The sequence below is a fragment of the Leptonotus elevatus genome, chromosome 19, assembly GCF_054856555.1.
Source record: "Leptonotus elevatus isolate MCC_2025b chromosome 19, RoL_Lele_1.0, whole genome shotgun sequence".
Lineage (NCBI taxonomy): Eukaryota > Metazoa > Chordata > Actinopteri > Syngnathiformes > Syngnathidae > Leptonotus > Leptonotus elevatus.
In genome coordinates this window covers 10634108-10652413 of record NC_141257.1, presented here as the reverse complement: position 1 = coordinate 10652413, position 18306 = coordinate 10634108, and the positions used below count along the sequence as shown (strand labels likewise).

At 42.3% G+C, this 18306-nt stretch overlaps 1 protein-coding gene across 3 annotated transcripts; it reads left to right on the top strand.

Moving 5' to 3' along the window:
• Window positions 1-18196, top strand: snx13 (sorting nexin 13). 3 transcript variants are annotated; one of them, XM_086063298.1, is made up of 25 exons: window positions 1-148; window positions 6659-6771; window positions 6860-6962; window positions 7035-7124; window positions 8671-8792; window positions 8876-8994; window positions 9131-9235; window positions 9318-9406; window positions 9482-9565; window positions 9641-9779; window positions 9863-9951; window positions 10296-10395; window positions 10459-10652; window positions 11705-11809; window positions 11899-12069; window positions 12149-12218; window positions 12629-12807; window positions 13881-13988; window positions 14076-14186; window positions 14342-14503; window positions 14576-14647; window positions 14733-14878; window positions 15135-15203; window positions 15268-15380; window positions 16082-18196. In XM_086063298.1, exons 1-25 carry the CDS (start codon window positions 137-139, stop codon window positions 16315-16317), a joined length of 2901 nt encoding a protein of 966 aa, XP_085919424.1. In that variant the 5' UTR covers window positions 1-136; the 3' UTR covers window positions 16318-18196. The 3 variants fall into 3 exon arrangements, with proteins under 3 accessions (XP_085919424.1, XP_085919423.1, XP_085919422.1); XM_086063297.1 differs by lacking the exon at window positions 1-148 and adding an exon at window positions 289-540 and having other exon boundaries at window positions 12665-12807; XM_086063296.1 differs by lacking the exon at window positions 1-148 and adding an exon at window positions 289-540.
• Window positions 18197-18306: the final 110 nt, after the last annotated feature.

Genomic DNA, 18306 nt, shown 5'->3' with positions numbered 1-18306 from the left:
CCTAGCAAACATGGCGACGCTCAAAAGCGAATACGGAGATTGGAAATACGATCGTTTTTAACCGTAAAGAAAAGAGTCCCGTTCGCGTGTTACGATGTGGTGGGGGTAACCAGGGCCACTGGACGCCTTTTGAACGATGTTCGCAGAGGTAAGTTATAGCTGACGTGCGTGTTACTTAGAGTTTAGTAGCTTTCCGCCGATGGTTGTCAGGCTGTGGAAGCTAGGCGGCTAGTTGTTAGCCCATCAGGTAAACACACGCACACACACACACACGCACGCACGCACGCACACACACGCACTGGACTGTCATGGGAGAGGACGGACGCCGCACAGTCTCGGTGTTTCTACAAAGCTTGTCTGCTATAAGTGGCACTCGACCTGGGATTACACAGCTAACGCGACGCTAATACCATGATCTTGGGATATTCGTACTGTCAACACCGCGCTGGAATTAGCCCCACGTAGTTAATGTAGATAGGGAGTGTTTGTATTATGATAAACGTGCATCACCGGGAAAGTTCGTCATCACACAGATCACAGGTGAGCTGGGTGTGGGCTTGTTTTCCGGCCAGGTGAGTCTTGTGTCTGTTAAGCGCTTGAGATCAAAATAAGAAATCTTGTGTCACTTCCCTTTGATTTTTATTATATGCCTGCGTGTTTTATTGTGATCTTCAGGCTGTTAAGTCACATGAGCTTTTGTCACAAGTAGCACAACACACCGGCAGGTTTGTTGATATTATGTGACGTGCGGTGAACAGATTTCAGATTTCTTTACTTTTATACAGTGTCGGTATCTTGACTTAAAAGTGTATTTTCGTCCCGTGACCTAAACTCAAATCAGTTTTGTCCTTTTAAAATAAATTGAAACGCTCCTTCAACTTGGGCCGCCTTATTGTGATGTCTTGACGCCAAGGAAGAAGAGGGAATGTGAAGAAGTATAAAAATACAAAGTAATTATTGCATGTACTGTCATATAAATGAGTTGGAGGTGTTGCTTTGAGAGTGACGGCAGGGGCTGGAGTCAGGTTGTATTGTTTTTGCATCCTTTTCTGTTTGCTGCAAAGCTCTATGCGCTAACTGTACTTGAAAAGGCCAGCCGGGGGATCAGCACCCCCCAAAAGTGACTCATTCGATCATCCTTTAACTCTTGTCCGTTAGTGTTTTCGTGGTGACAGAAAGCCATCAAAGGTAAATGAAAATGAGACTTCCTTGGCAGAGGTAATAAAGTTGAATTAAGGTGATAGAGCCTCTTCTCGGCACCTCTCCAGCGATTTAAGTACATATTTAGCCTCAGTAACAAGGCTTTAGTTGCTACTGCGGTACCCTTGGTGTCATAATGACATTATGGTCCCTGTGGTTGGCTATTTGTTTGATTTCTTTGGGGAGTCACGGTCCTATTCCCTTGCCAGGTGTATCAAAGTTAATCAATGAAAGGGTGCAAATTGAGGAATGGATTAGCCCTCTAAAGTAAGTGTGCTCAATGGTGTGACTGTACGTTTGTGACCGGATTGTATCATGAGTGCCCGACACGCTTTTGCATCCTGCGCAATTAGATATGAGTGCACTAATTTTTTCCCGCCCAATCAGACCAGCTGGCGCTTGTAAACACGTTTCATATTGATCGACTATCATCTCAACCCACAAGCGTGTCATCCGAGAAGCTGTTTTCAAAACATGCATACGATAAGATTTGATCACATCAGGCTTTTTGGGTCCCACCGTCTCTCCCTGGTCACCGCCATTGTCCTTGTTGGGCCCAACTTTGATTTAAGATGACTGCACTCTGCCTTGGACGCTTCAGCTCAAAGGAAATCATTGACTTGACAAACGGAGCCTCAGTCAGATCGCTGTCATGGTCACATGGAGCCTGAGGGCGTGCAGAGGTATCAGAAAGACCACATCAAGATATGCGGGTTCCACAATATGGCTATAAGGTGGCTGCATCCCGCTCGATGTGGTTATTGTGCTATCAGTGTTGCGGCCATGCGTTCGCCGCACCGCCGGTTGCTTTTCAGTTCAGTGCGAAACCAAACCGAGACGCAAAACAAAACGTAACTGAATATTCTTAGGCCTACATGGGTAAGTCTTTGCATAATGGATTTCCGGATGGATTAGGCGCGATCAGTCAGGCTGTGACGCTCTCCAGCATTAACTGGGGATCTCCCACCGGCCAGTTTTAATGGTGTAAGCTAACATGCTGCCTAATGACCACGCTGATCAGGGCTGCAGCCCACCCATGAAATCTTCTCAAGTGTGTCAGGAATTAACTGAGTAATGCTTGTCTTTGTGGCAGCGGACCGTTAGCATTTAGATCACACACGGAGAGAGAAATGTGGAACTAGCTGCCCCTCCGGCCTCCATGTTCTTACAGAGTGACTTATTTCTGTCCAGCAGAATCAGTTATTCAATTTGTATTAAATATACACCCCTCTGTTACATTGTCTCAATGTTTTGTGGTTAAGCTTTTATGTTTGACCCACTTTGGTTGTAAATGCCACAACCTATTTGCAATCTTTGTGCTTATGTTCAAACTTTAACAGTAGCGGTGAGTCATTTTGTACATTGTGGGAGCAGTGATATGAAAATAGATTAATTTTGCTCACGCAATGGGATTCATCAAGCTTGAGACAAATTGCGCAGGCTTATTTTGCGTCTTTAAATAGCGCGTGTGAAAGACAGGTGCAAACCAGCCATGCTAGCGAGCTTAGCACAGGCGGAATGAAAGGGAGAACTTTTCTGCTTCTTGGAGCGTTTTTGAATGATGACGACCTATCATTTGGCAGTCACAAGAAGGAGTCATGCCATTTCAGTGTATTGTGACAATTTTGCCAATTCCGGCACTCTCCCAAATCGTTACCTAAATTGCGATTGCAAAATGTCTCTCTACTACCAAGCAAATGCAAAACAAAATTCCCCTTTGAGCTCCACATTTCTACATCAGCAGGCTTGCGTTTCGACGTGCGAGCGACGTCCATTCCTGCGTTCTCCCCAAGGCTTGGGTGGTAATCAGTGGAGCAGATGCTTCATGTTTTAAACCCGGCGTAAGCCGTAATAACTCGCACTGTTGGTTATCATCTCGCCTACAAGCGAGCCAAGCATGGGCGCCGTCGTCATCTCATCACATCCAGCCTCGCTGATAAGAATCCACGTTCACTGCCAGAGTCCACAGCTCTGACGTCCAGCCCGGCTCATGTTACACATCTGAAGTGGGTCTTTTTCAAGCAATGATTGTAGGTCTGTGGTGGCTTTTATGGACATACCTAAAAAAGGAAAACATATTTTGCTTTAGCCGCTTTGTTATGTAGGATGATATAAATACACGTCTTTCTTCCTAGTGGTTTTTTTTTTTTTATGGGTTGAAAGCATCTGTGTACTACGAGTATCACATTTCAGCCAAGTCTATTGAGCCACACGAGATGCATAGTAAATTCTTTCGACACTCCTGCTTTCTGTTTGTGTGCTGTCACATGCTACATTGTAGTGGTTATAAATGGAGCTGTGTGACAACATTAAAAGCTTGTGGTCATTAATGACCTACTTTGATGCCATCTTGGGCTTAAGATGTTGTTATTAAAGTTGGTAATTAATTACCTTGGTGGTGCTGGAAATGGAAGCAGCACTACACCTGTTGCTTTTCATGTGGAATTTGAGTTTACCACTACAAATCATTCTTTGTACTCTCCACCCCTACTTTGACTTCTTGTTAGATACGAGTCTAATAAGAGGTCTTGTCAAGCCTGTTTGAGCAGTCACTGCACCTTGGACATTTGGAGAGACATACCTTAGAGGTTCCTGGTATATGTTAGCATTCCTGAAGTCGGAGTTGGTCTAAAGGCATATGGCCTTAAAAGAATCACCGAATTTGTTTCAGCAAAAAATACATTTCAGATTAAATTCGCCCCCCTCCCACCACCACCACCACCACTACTACTTTCACTTATCGTAAAAGTAGGCAGGTCAAAGCAAAATACTTGTGGCTCAGGTCAAACATTTTCAGACACTTTAACAACATATAATAGGCATCATGTCTTTGGCAATGTTCATCACAATTGACTACGATTGCCTTCCACTGGGCTTCTTTCTTGTCATACAGAGCGCAATGTGAAAATTTGTCAGTTTCTTAGCAGGAATTAACGTCATGTAGTCGCATTTTAAAAGAATAGCTGCTGCAGAGATTAAAAAAAAGAAAAAGAGTAGCTATCTTTTTGTTACCAGGAATTAAAGTCGGCTAGTAGCTTTTTAAAGGACGAGCCACTTCAGGTTTGTTGTTGTTGTTTTTTTATGTAGCTAGCTTTTGGTTAGCGGGAATTAAAGTCAACTAGTAGCTTTTTAAAAGACGAGCCACTTCAGGGTTGTTTTTTTATTTTTATTTTATGTAGCTAGCTTTTGGTTAGCGGGAATTAAAGTCAACTAGTAGCTTTTTAAAAGACGAGCCACTTCAGGTTTGTTGTTATTTTTTTTTATGTAGCTAGCTTTTGGTTAGCAGGAATTAAAGTCAACTAGTAGCTTTTTAAAATACGAGCCACTTCAGTTATTTTATTGTATTTTTTAGTGTAGCTAGCTTTTTGTTAGCAGGAATTAAAGTCAGCTAGTAGATTTCCAAAAGACTAGCTGTTGCAGGGATAAAAAAAAAAAGTATCTAGCTTTTTGTTAGCAGGAATTAAAGTTTTAGACTAGCCATTACAGGGATTAAAACATTTTTTTTAGCTCTTTGCTTATGTTAACTAGCTCTACTTGTTTGCCGCAGTGTAAGTGGAAGCATTGCATGTGAGTGGCTTACATAGTTCAAAGCGAATGCTTAGAAAAAACGATTGAAGAAAAAAGTATCCTCACAAACTCAAACTGATTGGTAACATGTATTAATTGCAGACATATTTTTTTCCCTTTGTTATTCTGAAGTGGTTCTAAATTTCTCAAGATGTGTCAGACATGCTCTTCTTAGTTTTCTTGTCAAGGTCTGCTCTCTTGAAAGGATATAGTTTATAGTGAGAGATAGGCTGTTAAAAGTACGGTCAGGGTCAGATCTCCTCCAAGGTGCTCCGGTGTCATTATCACACAAGCATGTCACAAGTTAATCTGCAAGAGCCATGGACATCGTCACGAACGTTAAATGTGTTTTGGCTTAATATCCTTGAGGAGTGACTCTTTTCAATACTGACAGAAACAGAATTAAAAAATTCAACAGTTATGTCTATCTCACGTCACCACGGCTTGTGGATATTTATCATGTGACTTTCGAAAGGTGTTTTATATGTCCAGGTTGTATCTTTCAGCTGTAGTGTTTGATTTAGGAAAGTAGTTTGGCGACTGATCCTTGGGAAGTTGGCACAAATCCCTGCAACACACGTGCAAACACCAGCCCCTTTTTTTTTTACACAGCTTTTCCACCGTGGCAATATAAACTACACAGATAGTGGCGTATAATAACCTGTCGGCAAACAGTGTTTTCTTTTACACTTAATGATATCTAAGGTAGAATAACAAAATGCTACATTTCAAATGTGTGTGAATACGACAGTAGTTTGATGTCACCTGCTATGTAAAATGATCTGCAATTATGATGGACATCATCCTGGCATTTTCACTTTATGGTGAAAGGTGGTGAAAAGGTACTCTCAAGGATTATGGTTACGGTTAGCCATGTGACCCGACTTGCTTGTCCAGAAAAGTGGGCCACCAGACTTGCTTGCTGGATGCGAGAGCTCTGCTTCCTGCACTGACAATAACAGGAACAATATAGGAAGCGGCTTACGAGTATGCACGAATGCAACCTCACAAGTCTTTGTCTCACACCATTTTAACCTCATGTTAGATCATGCCTTCCTGAGCTCCATATTTTTCAGTGTGACGTACACAGCCAGTTCTGTACTAACTATGGCGTTAGCATACTGTCTAAAAACTTTCAATCTTACTATTATATCTCATATCACAACTGCAATACTATAAACAATATAATAAAACTGTAAATTAATTAATCAATATTACTGCTACTACTGTCGAAATATGGACATTATCCTCTACCGTCACTGAATGATTAGAGTCTTTCGTTTTGAACTGAGACATAGTCGCCATACTATTCATACTTATTTTTTTGTCGTCCAGGCCTCGTTGGAATGCAACCTTTACTGATTACAACCAGTCGTGCCAGTATATTGTATATCACACACTCAAATTAGCTCAAGATGTCAACGACATGATAAATGAAGATGGACTTAAATGTTAATCTTCAGGTTTGAAAAGAAAAAAGGGAAAAAAAGAGAGAGCGAAAAAAGGATTGTCATTATCCCTTTTTTTCCCCCCCAGAGTGAAAATTACTTTCACTACCAAAAGGTTTTGTGTGTGAGAATGTGCTCCAAACAGTCAAAGAAGAGTGTGCCAAGTGTGCATTTTTGAGGAAATTCAATTATGCACATAAAAAGGAAAATGTGTCATATCACAGGCTGTGTATTTATGGAATATATCCCCAATTTAATATATTGTTAAAATGTTTACATTTGTGTTTTTCAGCATCAAGCCTATTTCACTATGTTTGCTCCTTGTGTAGTTATTTAGATATTCATGTTTCAAATAAAATCCTGTTTTAACACGTACCTTTACATTGTTGTATATACTGTATGTCATGAAATGATGACTCTTTTATTTGGTCACTTTTTTTTAGGCCAGTCTGTCCTTTTGGGGATGGGGGGGTCTCGGAGTAGTGCTGTTCCTCATCACTTTTGGACCTTTTGCCATACTTTACCTGGCCTTTTATATCCTCTGCTTCATTGGCGGGTGAGTAGGGACACAGCCCGCCCCCGTATCGTTTACTATATGTCAGCCCCTTACTCTTAACTGTTGTATTTGTATTTTTTTTCTGCAGAGGCTTTGCTGTCACTCTGCTTTACGGGAAAATCAACTCGGAGAAATACTTAGAGAGGTGCGAGCACTCCTATCTGCCGCCCCCACAAATTGGTATTTTAAAGGTAAACTTTTTTTTCTCTGTGAATGTTGGATGTCTGCAGGTTTCTCCTCTAATGATTCTTTGTTTGTGTCAGACTTTGGATGAGATGAAGCTGGAGGCGAAGGCCATAAAAATCGACAGGCGACTGACCGGCTCGAGTTTCATAGATGAACCTCTGCAACAGGTTAGCAACAGCACACTCGCGGCAACGTAATGGCGACACGCGACAGTTTGGCCGAGCAGCACTTTTTTGAGCTGTGACAGGTCAGCTCGTCGACGTCAGCAACTTTCAACTCCCACATGATCCATTCTAACCTCAGTATGGTTTGCTCATGTGGAGTCTATTGTGTTGTGTGTCTCAGCTGGTGAATGCTGCGCTTTAGATGCAAATGTTTTGAAAGTCAAATGAGGCAAAAGCAACGGGAAAATGAAAAGTCAGATAGCTACTTGCACATTCCATCCTCATGAACTTTGACGGAAGTATTATTTCAAGTTTTTATTTGAGGCTACCCCTCAACTTGAGTCTTCTGGTGTAAGTTTGTCTTCATCTGATTGTTGTAAAAGTGATGGAATTTGGAAACGGTTGCAGTAGAAATATTCCCGTAAGCTGGCCAGCAGCATGAAGTGGCGACACAGCACTTTGTGACGGTCAGGTGACACTGACTGGGATGCTTCCCAACCTAGCAATTCATGGGAATCCTGTAAGGATCTCGAGTGAGTAGGGCTTTAAAAAAGAAGCCATTGTTGTCTCGTGCTGGTTCAATTGGACACACAAACAAGGTCAAATGATGATTTTGGTTTTGTTAGCCCACTTTTCCCTTTCCCTTTCCCTTTTTTTTGTTCAAGCTTCTGATACAGTTAGAGGTTATAGCGCCATCTGTTGTTGGGCGTGTATACTTCACTTCCCGTTATGCATTTTTGTGAGTTAAAATGTCATATTGAAATAGTCATGACCAAAATGATGGCATTTATCGGTATCACTGTATTATATTACTAAAAGTAATGTGAAGAAGATAACATATATGCACATTGTAAGCATTGCAGCATGTTTTAGTTTGAACATGACAAACAGTCAAGAAGCATATGTATGTACTTCGCGAAACAGGCAAAATTAGAGGACTGCATGAAATTGAGATGTCAGTGATCAATGTAAAATTTTCATAGACGCAGTGAATAATGTTTTTCAGTTCAGAGTAATTTTATGCATACATCACCATAAGCAATACATTTAATCAGTGACATTTTTAAACCAAAAAAAAAATGCTATTATATTAATTGTGATTTCAAGTTGCATTCTTAGCTGACGTTAACAACCATGTCATTCCTAAATACTTTTTTTTTTTAACTTTTAAATGACCTTTTGTCAACCAAGTTTTATTTTTTATTTTTTTTAAATCACACAGTTATCCATATATGGACTGTGCACAAATCTACTACTTCCTGAACTCAATACTCCTTTCATTTCCTGTCTTTCATGAGTGGAAAAGCTGATAAATGTAGCTGTGCCTGACCTCAGTAACCACGACGACAATGGCCAGACACACCAGGATTAATCAATTTGTCCAATCATGAAAGACAGGAAACAAAGGAGTAGTGTTAAGTTTAGGAAGTAGTCGAGCTGTGCAAAGAGCCCATGGAAATGATAATAATTTGACATTCAACAATGATTCTATTTTTATCTTCTCCCTCGCATTTCCCACAGCATGTTTGTTCTACAATTGTCCCTGCAGGTGATCCAGTTTGCTTTGAGAGATTATATCGAGTACTGGTACTACACACTGGGCGAGGATGAGTCTTTCTTACTGGAGATCAGACAGACGCTGCAGAACGCCCTCGTCCAGTTCTCCACGCGGTACGAGGCACACACTCGGCAGCCACTCCTTTAATCGGATCTCATATAGTCATGTTTTTTTTCCCCCCCTTGTGTCTGTCAAGGTCCAAAGAAGTGGACTGGCAGCCTTACTTCACCACTCGCCTGGTGGACGACTTTGCCACCCATCTGCGTGTCTTTCGTAAAGCTCAGGATCGTCTTCCAGACAGGGAGGATAAACAAAGTAAGCGCGTCCAAGCTGTGATCGGTCACATTGATCATTTGACTGACTCCTCAAATACGTTTGAATGCAGTTGGTTTTATACCAGTTAAATGACAAGGGCAAAGTACGTTTGACTGATTAGTGTTGTCGAAACCAGGGGACATAACAGAAGAGCTGGTAGACTCGTTTTTCGAGGCCGAAGTGGAGATGGAAAGGAAGATTTGTCGAGATGTTGTGTGTACTTCTCTTAAGGATGAAGAAGGTAAACAAACTCACCTCTGTTACGTTCGCTATGTAAAAAAAACAAACATTAATGTGATTTGTTTTGCTGGTATTTCTGTCAGGTTTCCTCCGAGACTTGTGCGAGTTGCTTCTGTATCTGTTACTACCTCCTGGAGACTTCCACAACAAGAACATGAGATATTTTTTAAGAGTGAGCGCGCACAAGAAACAGTCACGCCAACCCGCGACTGCAACGTTCTAAATTCACCTGCACGTGTTTTATTAGGAGGTGTTGGCGCGCGGCGTCCTGCTTCCTCTCATCAACCAGCTGAGCGATCCAGACTACATCAACCAATTTGTCATCTGGATGGTACCAGTTTGACACGTTTACAATGCAGTGATTATCTTTACAATGTGGCGGCTCTTGAGTTACGTTTGTGTTTAGATCCGAGATTCCAGCTGTAACTATGAAGCCTTCATGAACATCTTGAAACTGACAGACAAGCCTGCAGAGCTGGAGGCCGTAAAGGACAAGGTGATGGAGGAGCTGCAGTACTTGCGCTCGCTAGACACAGCCGGCGATGGTGGGTCAAATAATTCAACAGTTAGTGTAAGTCTAGATACATTTTTGAAATAATATGGCTTGGTTCGTTTGCGCTTTTATTAGACATCAATGTGATCAAGAACCAAATCAACAGTCTACTGTTTGTGAAGAAGGTGTGTGAGACCAGGATCCAGAGACTAAAGTCTGGCAAGGTAAGAAACTGCATTGTTACAGTAGATTTGTTTATTAAGTTTCAAGAGTCCCTTTCCACCCTTATTTGTCCACAAAAAATTACCCCAAAAATTCCAGCTTTAAACAGCTGAAGACTTGCTCAGAACGACCAAACGTGAATTACTTTTCCACAAATGATTGATAAACAACTAAAAAACACAGAACGTGGATGATTTTCCATGTAATAAATAATTGTCTGATTGGGCTTTGGTAGCTTTTAGCTCAAGTCACTTGCAAACAAACAAAATGTGACTGCGTGAAGGATCAAATCATCATCATCTCAACTGACCGACCATGTATCTTTGCCCCCTCTTCCTCTGCGTAGGAAGTGGACGCCTTGAAGCTAGCGGCCAATTTCGGCAAGCTCTGCGTCATTCCACTGGATCACATCCTGGTCCACAACATAGCCCTGCAGTTCTTCATGGGTAAATGCGGAAATGCCCTCACCATTCCTCAATTTACTCGCGCTCATCGCATTTTTGTCGCAGATTTCATGCAGGCAGCCGGCGCCCAGGCAGAGCTCTTCTTCTGGCTCACGGTGGAAGGCTACAGGGTGACGGCGCAGCAGCAGCTGGAGGCGATGCAGCGCTGGCAGAAAGATGGCAAGAGGCAACCCAACGCCACCAAGGGGCTCCTCAAGGCAGCCGCTCTGGGCGTCTTTGAGCAGTACCTCTCTGACAAGGTCAAAAATACATCAACGACGAATGCCTTCTGACCGACAATATAATGAGCCGGGGTTTCCTTAAATGGGCGCTGTGAAAACTAAGGTCTTAAATGGCCTTAAAAAGCATTTATATGATGTCCCAAACATTAATTAAATGAAAACACCATTGGTAGGCTGCCAGTTGGCACCGAATGAGGTCGCTAGAGATGTCGAAGGGGTCTGCATGGCTCTGCACTCCCAGACCCTTTCGAGAGCCAAGAAGAGATCGTATGCCCAGCTTTTCTTAGGCTTATTTTATCCAGCAACTGGGGACCGTTAACCAGTTGTAATTTACAAGGTAGAAAAATGCACTGTTCCTATCACCAACGTCCAACATGAAACGCTAATGACACCTAGTGGCATAAAAATTACCTCATCACAAATATATGACTCAATGTTTCACACTCTTTTTGACTGTATGGTACATCATTAGAACTTCAAATTACTTTATGAAATATTGCAATGCTCTAAAAATGCTGTATCAATTAACTAAAAGATACAACCACATAGCTGACTTGTATTAGGTAAATATATTTGTCCATGTTAATTAAGAGTGGAAAAATAGGGATTTTTATTTATTAATACCCCTGTGTGGATAATAAATACAACTCAACATATTGCAGGGCTACAGACTATTATAATTTTTTTAAATTTATCATTTTTTTTTTTACAGTGGCCACTAACTCGCAAATGTAGGCATCGATGCACAATATCTCCTTTCCACAAATGTTCACTATATTACTGATAAATGTGTTGAAGTGTGGAGCAGAAGTTCGTCCACAACAAAATACTCAAGAATAAAAAAAATTATATATATATATGGTTGCACATGCGCGAGTAGATGAAACATTTCCTTGCATTGTCTCAAATTTTCGCGGGCAAAATTCCACCGTTTAAAGGCAGTAAAAAAGGAAAAACGTAAAAAATGTTTTTTAGAACTGTTTTTAGCTCAGTTGTCAGAGAATAATTGCTGTATTTCCAAAATGTACCCAATTGACTTTAGGAACTTGTTATCCACGTTCTCCCAGCAGGCTTCTCCCAGAGTTCAAGTCGACGAGGACTCGATAACGCACTTGGGAGAAAAGCTGCAGAAAGATGATCCCACGCCTGAAATATTTGATGATATCCAGAGAAAGGTATCAAATGTTGTCTCGTTTAGGAATTTGTTTTTGTTTATTTGTGATGATGAAAATTGCAAGTCATAACCAAAGCTGTTTTGTTTGAGGTGTACGACATGATGCTAAGGGATGAGCGCTACTACCCGTCCTTCAAGCAGAGTCCGCTCTACGTTCGCATGCTGGCGGAGCTGGACATGCTGAAAGAGCCCAGCTACCGCGGCTCCGATGACGGCGACGGAGAATCTTTCAATGGCTCCCCAACAGGAAGCATTAACCTGGTGAGGCCTCACTTCCTCTCGCAGGGCGGCTGATGTCCACGTACAGCTGTTGACGCGAAGGTTATTTTTGTCTTTACAGTGTTTGGACGACTTGACCAACTCCTGCCATGATGAATCTATGCAGCTCCACGCTTTCATCTCTGACACGGGTACACACGTCAGATATTGATGTTTAAGGCTGGAGTTACGCTGCATCACGTTTCCAGTGACATAAATCCGTTGTTTCCCGGTTATTATCCCACTTCCAAATATGGATTTTTGTCCTTTTTTATTAAACCTGCAGTGTAAATCCAGCCTCATTTTGGTATCAATGTGCTGATAGCGTTTTGCTTTATCATCCATCTTTTTGGCGCCAAGCTCCATTTTTCTGTCTTCTTTCTTCGCTCTTTCCATCACCTTTATTGTTTTTCTCTTCTTTCTTTTCCTTTGTTTGTCCTGCCACATGTCCTCGTCCTCTCCCTCCACGCTGCACTCTTTGCACCCGCATGTTCTTTTTTTGTCCTTGACCCACTCGTGCTCCATTCCTTCCCTCCTGTGGACGTATTGTCGGGTGGGGTAGCTGACGCTTGTATTCCCGGCTTGTGGGTTGCCGCAGGTGTGTGCAATGAGCATGGGAAGACGTACGCGCTTTACGCCATCACTGTATTCAGACGCAACCCGGACGGCAGCGAGGATTGCTGGAAGACGTACCGGCGGTACTCGGATTTCCACGACTTCCATATGAGGATCACTGAGCAGGTCGGATTTTTGTTGAGGGTGGCTGGGTGTATGTATGTGCATTTGTGCGCGAAAGAATGAGAGTCTGTGTTGTGTATGTGAGTGAATGCATTTATGCATGAGAGCCTGCGTGTGAGCAAACGGGTGTTACAATTGGTATGAGAGTGCGTGAATGTGTGTGAGAGAGAGAGTGTGGTGGAACCTGTGAGTGTGTGTGTGTGGGGGGGGGGGGTGTGAGACAGTCTGTGCTATTTGAATGTGAGAGTGAGTTTGTGTATGACCATGTGAGAGCTCACGAGTGTTGTGACAATGTGAGTGTAGAATTTTGTGACAGTGTGAGAGTGAGTGTAGAAAATTGTGAGAATGTTGAATCGAGGCAGTATGTAAAGGAGTCTAAGCATGATGTGTGTTTGGGAAAATGAGTTAGTGTGTGAGAGTAACGAATAGTATAAGCGTGTGTGACTGAGTATTTTTATGTGAGAGTGGTTTGTGGTGAGTGTGCGTTGGGTGTACATACATGAGTGTATATGAGGGAATGCCAGTGTGTGAGAGTATTTATGAGCGCCTGCGTGTTACTATACGATAGTGTCACGAAAGTGTGAATTTGCGTAAGTGAGAGAGTGAGTGTGGTTGACACCTTGTGAGTGAGTACGTGTGTGAGCATGTCAAATTTTGTGAGAGACAATGGGTGTGTGAGAGTCTGTGTGTGAGTATGTGAGTGTTTTGAAGGAGTGAGTGTATGAACACTGAGAATGGTGTCTGTGTGAGAGTAATTAGAATGAATGGTGTGTGAGAGTCTGCGGGAGTATGTGAGTGTTACGTAGTTGTGTGTGTGTGTGTGTGTATGAACTCTGAGAATGGTGAGGGTAATGTGAATGTTTTTGTGTGAGAGTATTTGAATTTATGTGAGAGTTAATGTGTGTACAGGTAAGAGTTGTGAGTGTGTGAGCAAATGCGTGTCATCATGTGAGTGTGTTTTGTGAAAGTGAATGTGACTGTGTGTGATTGTGGTATGTATGAGAATCTTTATGAGTGTGGTTTGTGCGAGAGTGAGAGTACATCTTATGAGCTCATTTGCATTCTTGTACTTTTAGTTTGAGAACTTGACGTCCATCCTGAAGCTCCCAGGGAAGAAAACCTTCAACAACATGGACAGAGACTTCCTGGAGAAGAGAAAAAAAGACCTCAATGCTTATTTACAAGTATTTGTCTTACATATTAGTCTGATGAACTCACATTTATGCATATCATTAAGAAATACATATCGATGTCTAATGTGTGTGTTGTAGTTGCTGCTGAACCCTGAGATGGTGAAGGCGTGCCCGACTCTTCTCCAGTACGTCTATGACTTCCTAGAGAACAAAGCCTACAACAAAGGCAAAGGAGACTTTGCACGCAAGGTGAAAAAAAAAAAAAAAATACTTTTGTTTTGGAGCAAAGGTATTGGTCGATTAATATAGGATTTGAACCACAGCAAAACACCTGAATGCACTCGGAATTGCCAACAAGTCACGGCCTGTAAAATGATCACTAAAGTGTCTCGTGCCCACGCCAGATCGACACGTTTGTCAATCCCCTGCGGAGCTCCATGAGGAACGTGTCCAACGCCGTCAAGTCCCTCCCCGACAGTCTGGCGGAGGGCATGAACAAAGTGTCGGACAACATGGGCCGCATGTCCGAAAGACTGGGCCAGGATATCAAGCAGTCCATATTCAAGGTGCTTCCCGTCACCAGCGTCACACTTCTGCTCGTATCCTGACAAATGTGACGGCGATCTCTTCTGCTCCAGGTGCCTCCTCTTCTCCCCAAGTCGGACATCGACCCCGAGCACTGTCGAGTCTCCGCCCAGCTGGACGACAACGTGAGTTGACCCGCTCCGGCGTCGGTGCTGATTGATTTATTTTAAATCTGCGCAAATGTCCCGCGTCTTGCGTTTGCACGTGCAGGTGGATGACAACATCCCGCTGCGCGTCATGCTGCTGCTGATGGACGAGGTGTTCGACCTGAAGGAGAAGAACCAGTGGCTGCGCAGGAACATCAAGAATCTGCTGCAGCAGCTTATCCGAGCCACTTATGGCGACACCATCAACAGGTTTGCCCACATAGGCAGAACATACAAAATAAAAGAAAAAGTCACAGCTTGAACAGTTCTCCAGACGGGCCAAACTGTCACTCCCAGTTGACGTTTATTAAATGAAACGCATAAAACAAAAGATTCAAACCAAATAGCTTAATGCTAACATATAATGTGAAGTGTCATAGACAAGCTAACGGAAATGAGCATAGATGTAGAAAAAAAAATCTGCATTGTTGCGGATGCGCGCACGTCATGGTTGCTTTGCCTCCAGGAAAATTGTGGACCACGTGGACTATTTAACTTCTCCAGAGCAGGTGGCAGACTACGTCAAGAAGTTCAGGTACATTTTTAATTTTTTAGCTCTTTAGGAGCATTCTTGAATGTTCAATTCCAACCGTCTACAGGGACTCGTATTGGCCTAACGGTATTCTGGCCGAGACCCCGCCCCGTCGGGACAAGAGCATCCGGATGAGGACGCGAGTCGCTGCCAAGACCAGTCTGCTGGGCATCATGCCAGGTGATAACACACACACACACACACACACACACAAAAGTCCAAATCAGCAAATATAGAAAAGCAATGCTTTAGTGCAAACAAGTATTAAGACCTCTCTGGGGAAAAAATATGCAACAAAATCAATGTGTTAGCCTTTCAGCGATAAAGTAGGATATTTTATGGAATGAAATCAGAAATTCATCAGAATGAAGTGATTTGTGACAAAAGAAAGTACATTTATATGAAATATTTATTATGATTAAAATAGTAATTTAATAAAGCTGGATTTTTCTCAAGATAATTGTAAATTTTCAAATAGAAACCTTAAATTACCACAAATAAATGAATAAATAAAAAAATTCTCATATTATGACTTTAATATCAATGATATACTACAAAAAAACTTTAGTCTATTTATTTCACAGAAAAATAGATGACTATCCTGAAATGTAAAAAGAAATTTCCCCCCCAAATTATTTTCTCTTAAAACAAAGAAAATATTAATGTAATAATACTCCTTCATACTTTAATATCATGCGTTTTATGGAAATGTAATTGAATTTCAGATACAAACAAAATTAGGACATTCATTCAATGAAACATGTTCATATAATTTGATCAATAACAGTGAAGACGTACATTGCTAACCCCCCCCCCCCCCATAAAACATATTTAAAAAATGTCATGCGATTTTGAGATACGTCATTCCATCCTGTGTGTAGACGAGCTGAAGCACATCATCGGCGCGGAAACCACGCGCAAGGGCATCCTGCGCGTCTTCGACATGTTCCAGTACCAGCCCACGAACCGGCGGCTGGTCTACGTCTTCCTGGAGGGCTTCTTGGAGACCATGTTCCCGCAGTACAAGTTCCCCGAGCTCTTCGTCAAGCTGCACTCCCGGTCGCCGCGCGTCCACAAATACGGCCACAAACTCAAAGGTTCCTCCCTCCAGAGGTGACACGAGTGGACCGAGCCAGACGGACACGAGTCGACGCGCGCACATGCACACGCACATGCACACGCACAGACTTTGTTTTTGGGGGAAGGGGCTGAATGTGAACTTTAAGGTGTGAAGCCCTCAATGAAAACACTCCAAATAATAACAACAATAGTAACGGATTTCATGACACACACACACACACACCACGTGCATCCCACATGGCAGCGTTTTAGTCCCCATTTAGTTTAGGATGTTTTTAGTTGAGTTCCGCTGAAGCGGGCCAGTCAGTGCTGCCCCCTGGTGGCCCCTGAGTACTGTACCGTTTTTAACCTGCAGGAAGCGAGCGCATCGCCCCACACCTTGCCTTACCTTCGTTTTCGCTTCTACTCGCCCCCTCTTAATGCTGAAGACGTTTTTAAGGGCAAAAGCTGCACTCTTTGCGTTCATAGCAACCAAATATGTCAATAGCACTGGCTAACGAGGCGCTGTTTTAAAAAAAAAAATGTGACTGAACAAATAGAGGTTGAATGAAATATTTTATTATTGTCACGCCACGGCGCTGCTTTTCCTTTGTTTGTGTGTGTTGCAATCAAAAGGCCCCCCCTTTAACTGTCCACCATGACCCCAGATGACCAAAGCTCCCGCTGTTGCGCTCTGTGAAGATGTATGAAGCGAAATGATGCAATGATGACCTCGCAGTGTGTTTGTGTGTGCGTTAAGGCTCAGCTGTCCATTCAAGCACACTATGGAAAAGAGTTTGAGCATTTATTTGGTTACATTCAGATCCAGCTTGAGGTCAATATACTAGTATGCACTTTGTCCTCACTATTAGGGCAATTCGGAATACAGTAGTGTATATATATGTGTGTGTGGAAAAATAATGAAATATCAAATAATTGCTCAAATGACTTTCCATCCACGTCAACGAATGTATTCCCCGCTCTAGTCAGTGTGTGTTTAGTGCGAATGTGCGCGCGTGGTCCAAACTGTGGGAGCGAGTCGGCCTTAAGACGGCGCCTCCGCAGTGTGAACTGACAAGAAGCTCCTCCACTTGACTGAATCTTCTGGAGATGTGGACAAATATTCCGAATCACTTTTTAGACGGCGGACAGCAGGTCTTAAATTTTGTGCAATATTACTTTTCTTGTATGCATGTGCATTTTGAATTATTGTATAGTGAAACAAGAGATTCATGTTCTTTAAAAAAAAAAAAAAAAAGAAAAGAAAAGAAAAAAACATGAAATGTTTCTCCTTCGTAGCCCAACAACTTTAACATTCCATTGTACTTTTTCTTTTCTTTTACAGACTTGTTTTATAAGTCACATTGTTCCCCCAAGGGTGTGGGCATGTTTTCTCCCTGGATTTACCTTTTATTAGCGAACTAACTTGTATAGCTAATTAGGATGGGACAAGCCCCGCCCCCTTCCCTTTCCCATCCAAATAGCCTATGACAAGTGAAATCGCTGCTCATGAGCACTTATAGTAGCAACTGTGGGGAGAACATCTCCTATTTGCTTGGACGGAGGAGCACCTGTCTTTGCAGTCATTGGTTGGAACTCAGCCACGGTGGCCTCTGATTGGCTGGCAAAAAGAACTTTGTGTTCCCACGCTGCACACCTCTCCATTCAGGAAGGCTTTTGTTTGTATGTTTCTTTCTAACCTAGAATACATCAAAATGTGCATATTTGTGTACAGTTTGTCAATAGTGTGCCTAAATGTATTGTCAACTCTATTTTCATATTTTGCTTTCAACAAAAAAACAATCCGAATGTCATGCTAATTTAAAGCAACTGAAAATGACTTTATTTGTTTTGTTTACATCACGCTTACCAACAAACCCTTCCTTGAGAGCAACTGTGCTCGCATCAGTATAACACTAATAAAAGGTAACTCTTGACTAACTGACCAACATGATGTCTGTCTTTTCACCCCCCCAACCAAAATTACTTCTAATTGAGGCACATTTATATCATTCCGTTTACCTAAGAAGGATTTTCAACATTCTTT

Coding starts and splice junctions, on each gene's coding strand:
- snx13 (XM_086063296.1), top strand. CDS start 493: ATGATAAACGTGCATCACCGGGAAAGTTCGTCATCACACAGATCACAG. Junction 6,963..7,034: donor CACAAATTGGTATTTTAAAG/GTAAACTTTTTT, acceptor TGTTTGTGTCAG/ACTTTGGATGAGATGAAGCT. Junction 11,810..11,898: donor TTGATGATATCCAGAGAAAG/GTATCAAATGTT, acceptor GTTTTGTTTGAG/GTGTACGACATGATGCTAAG.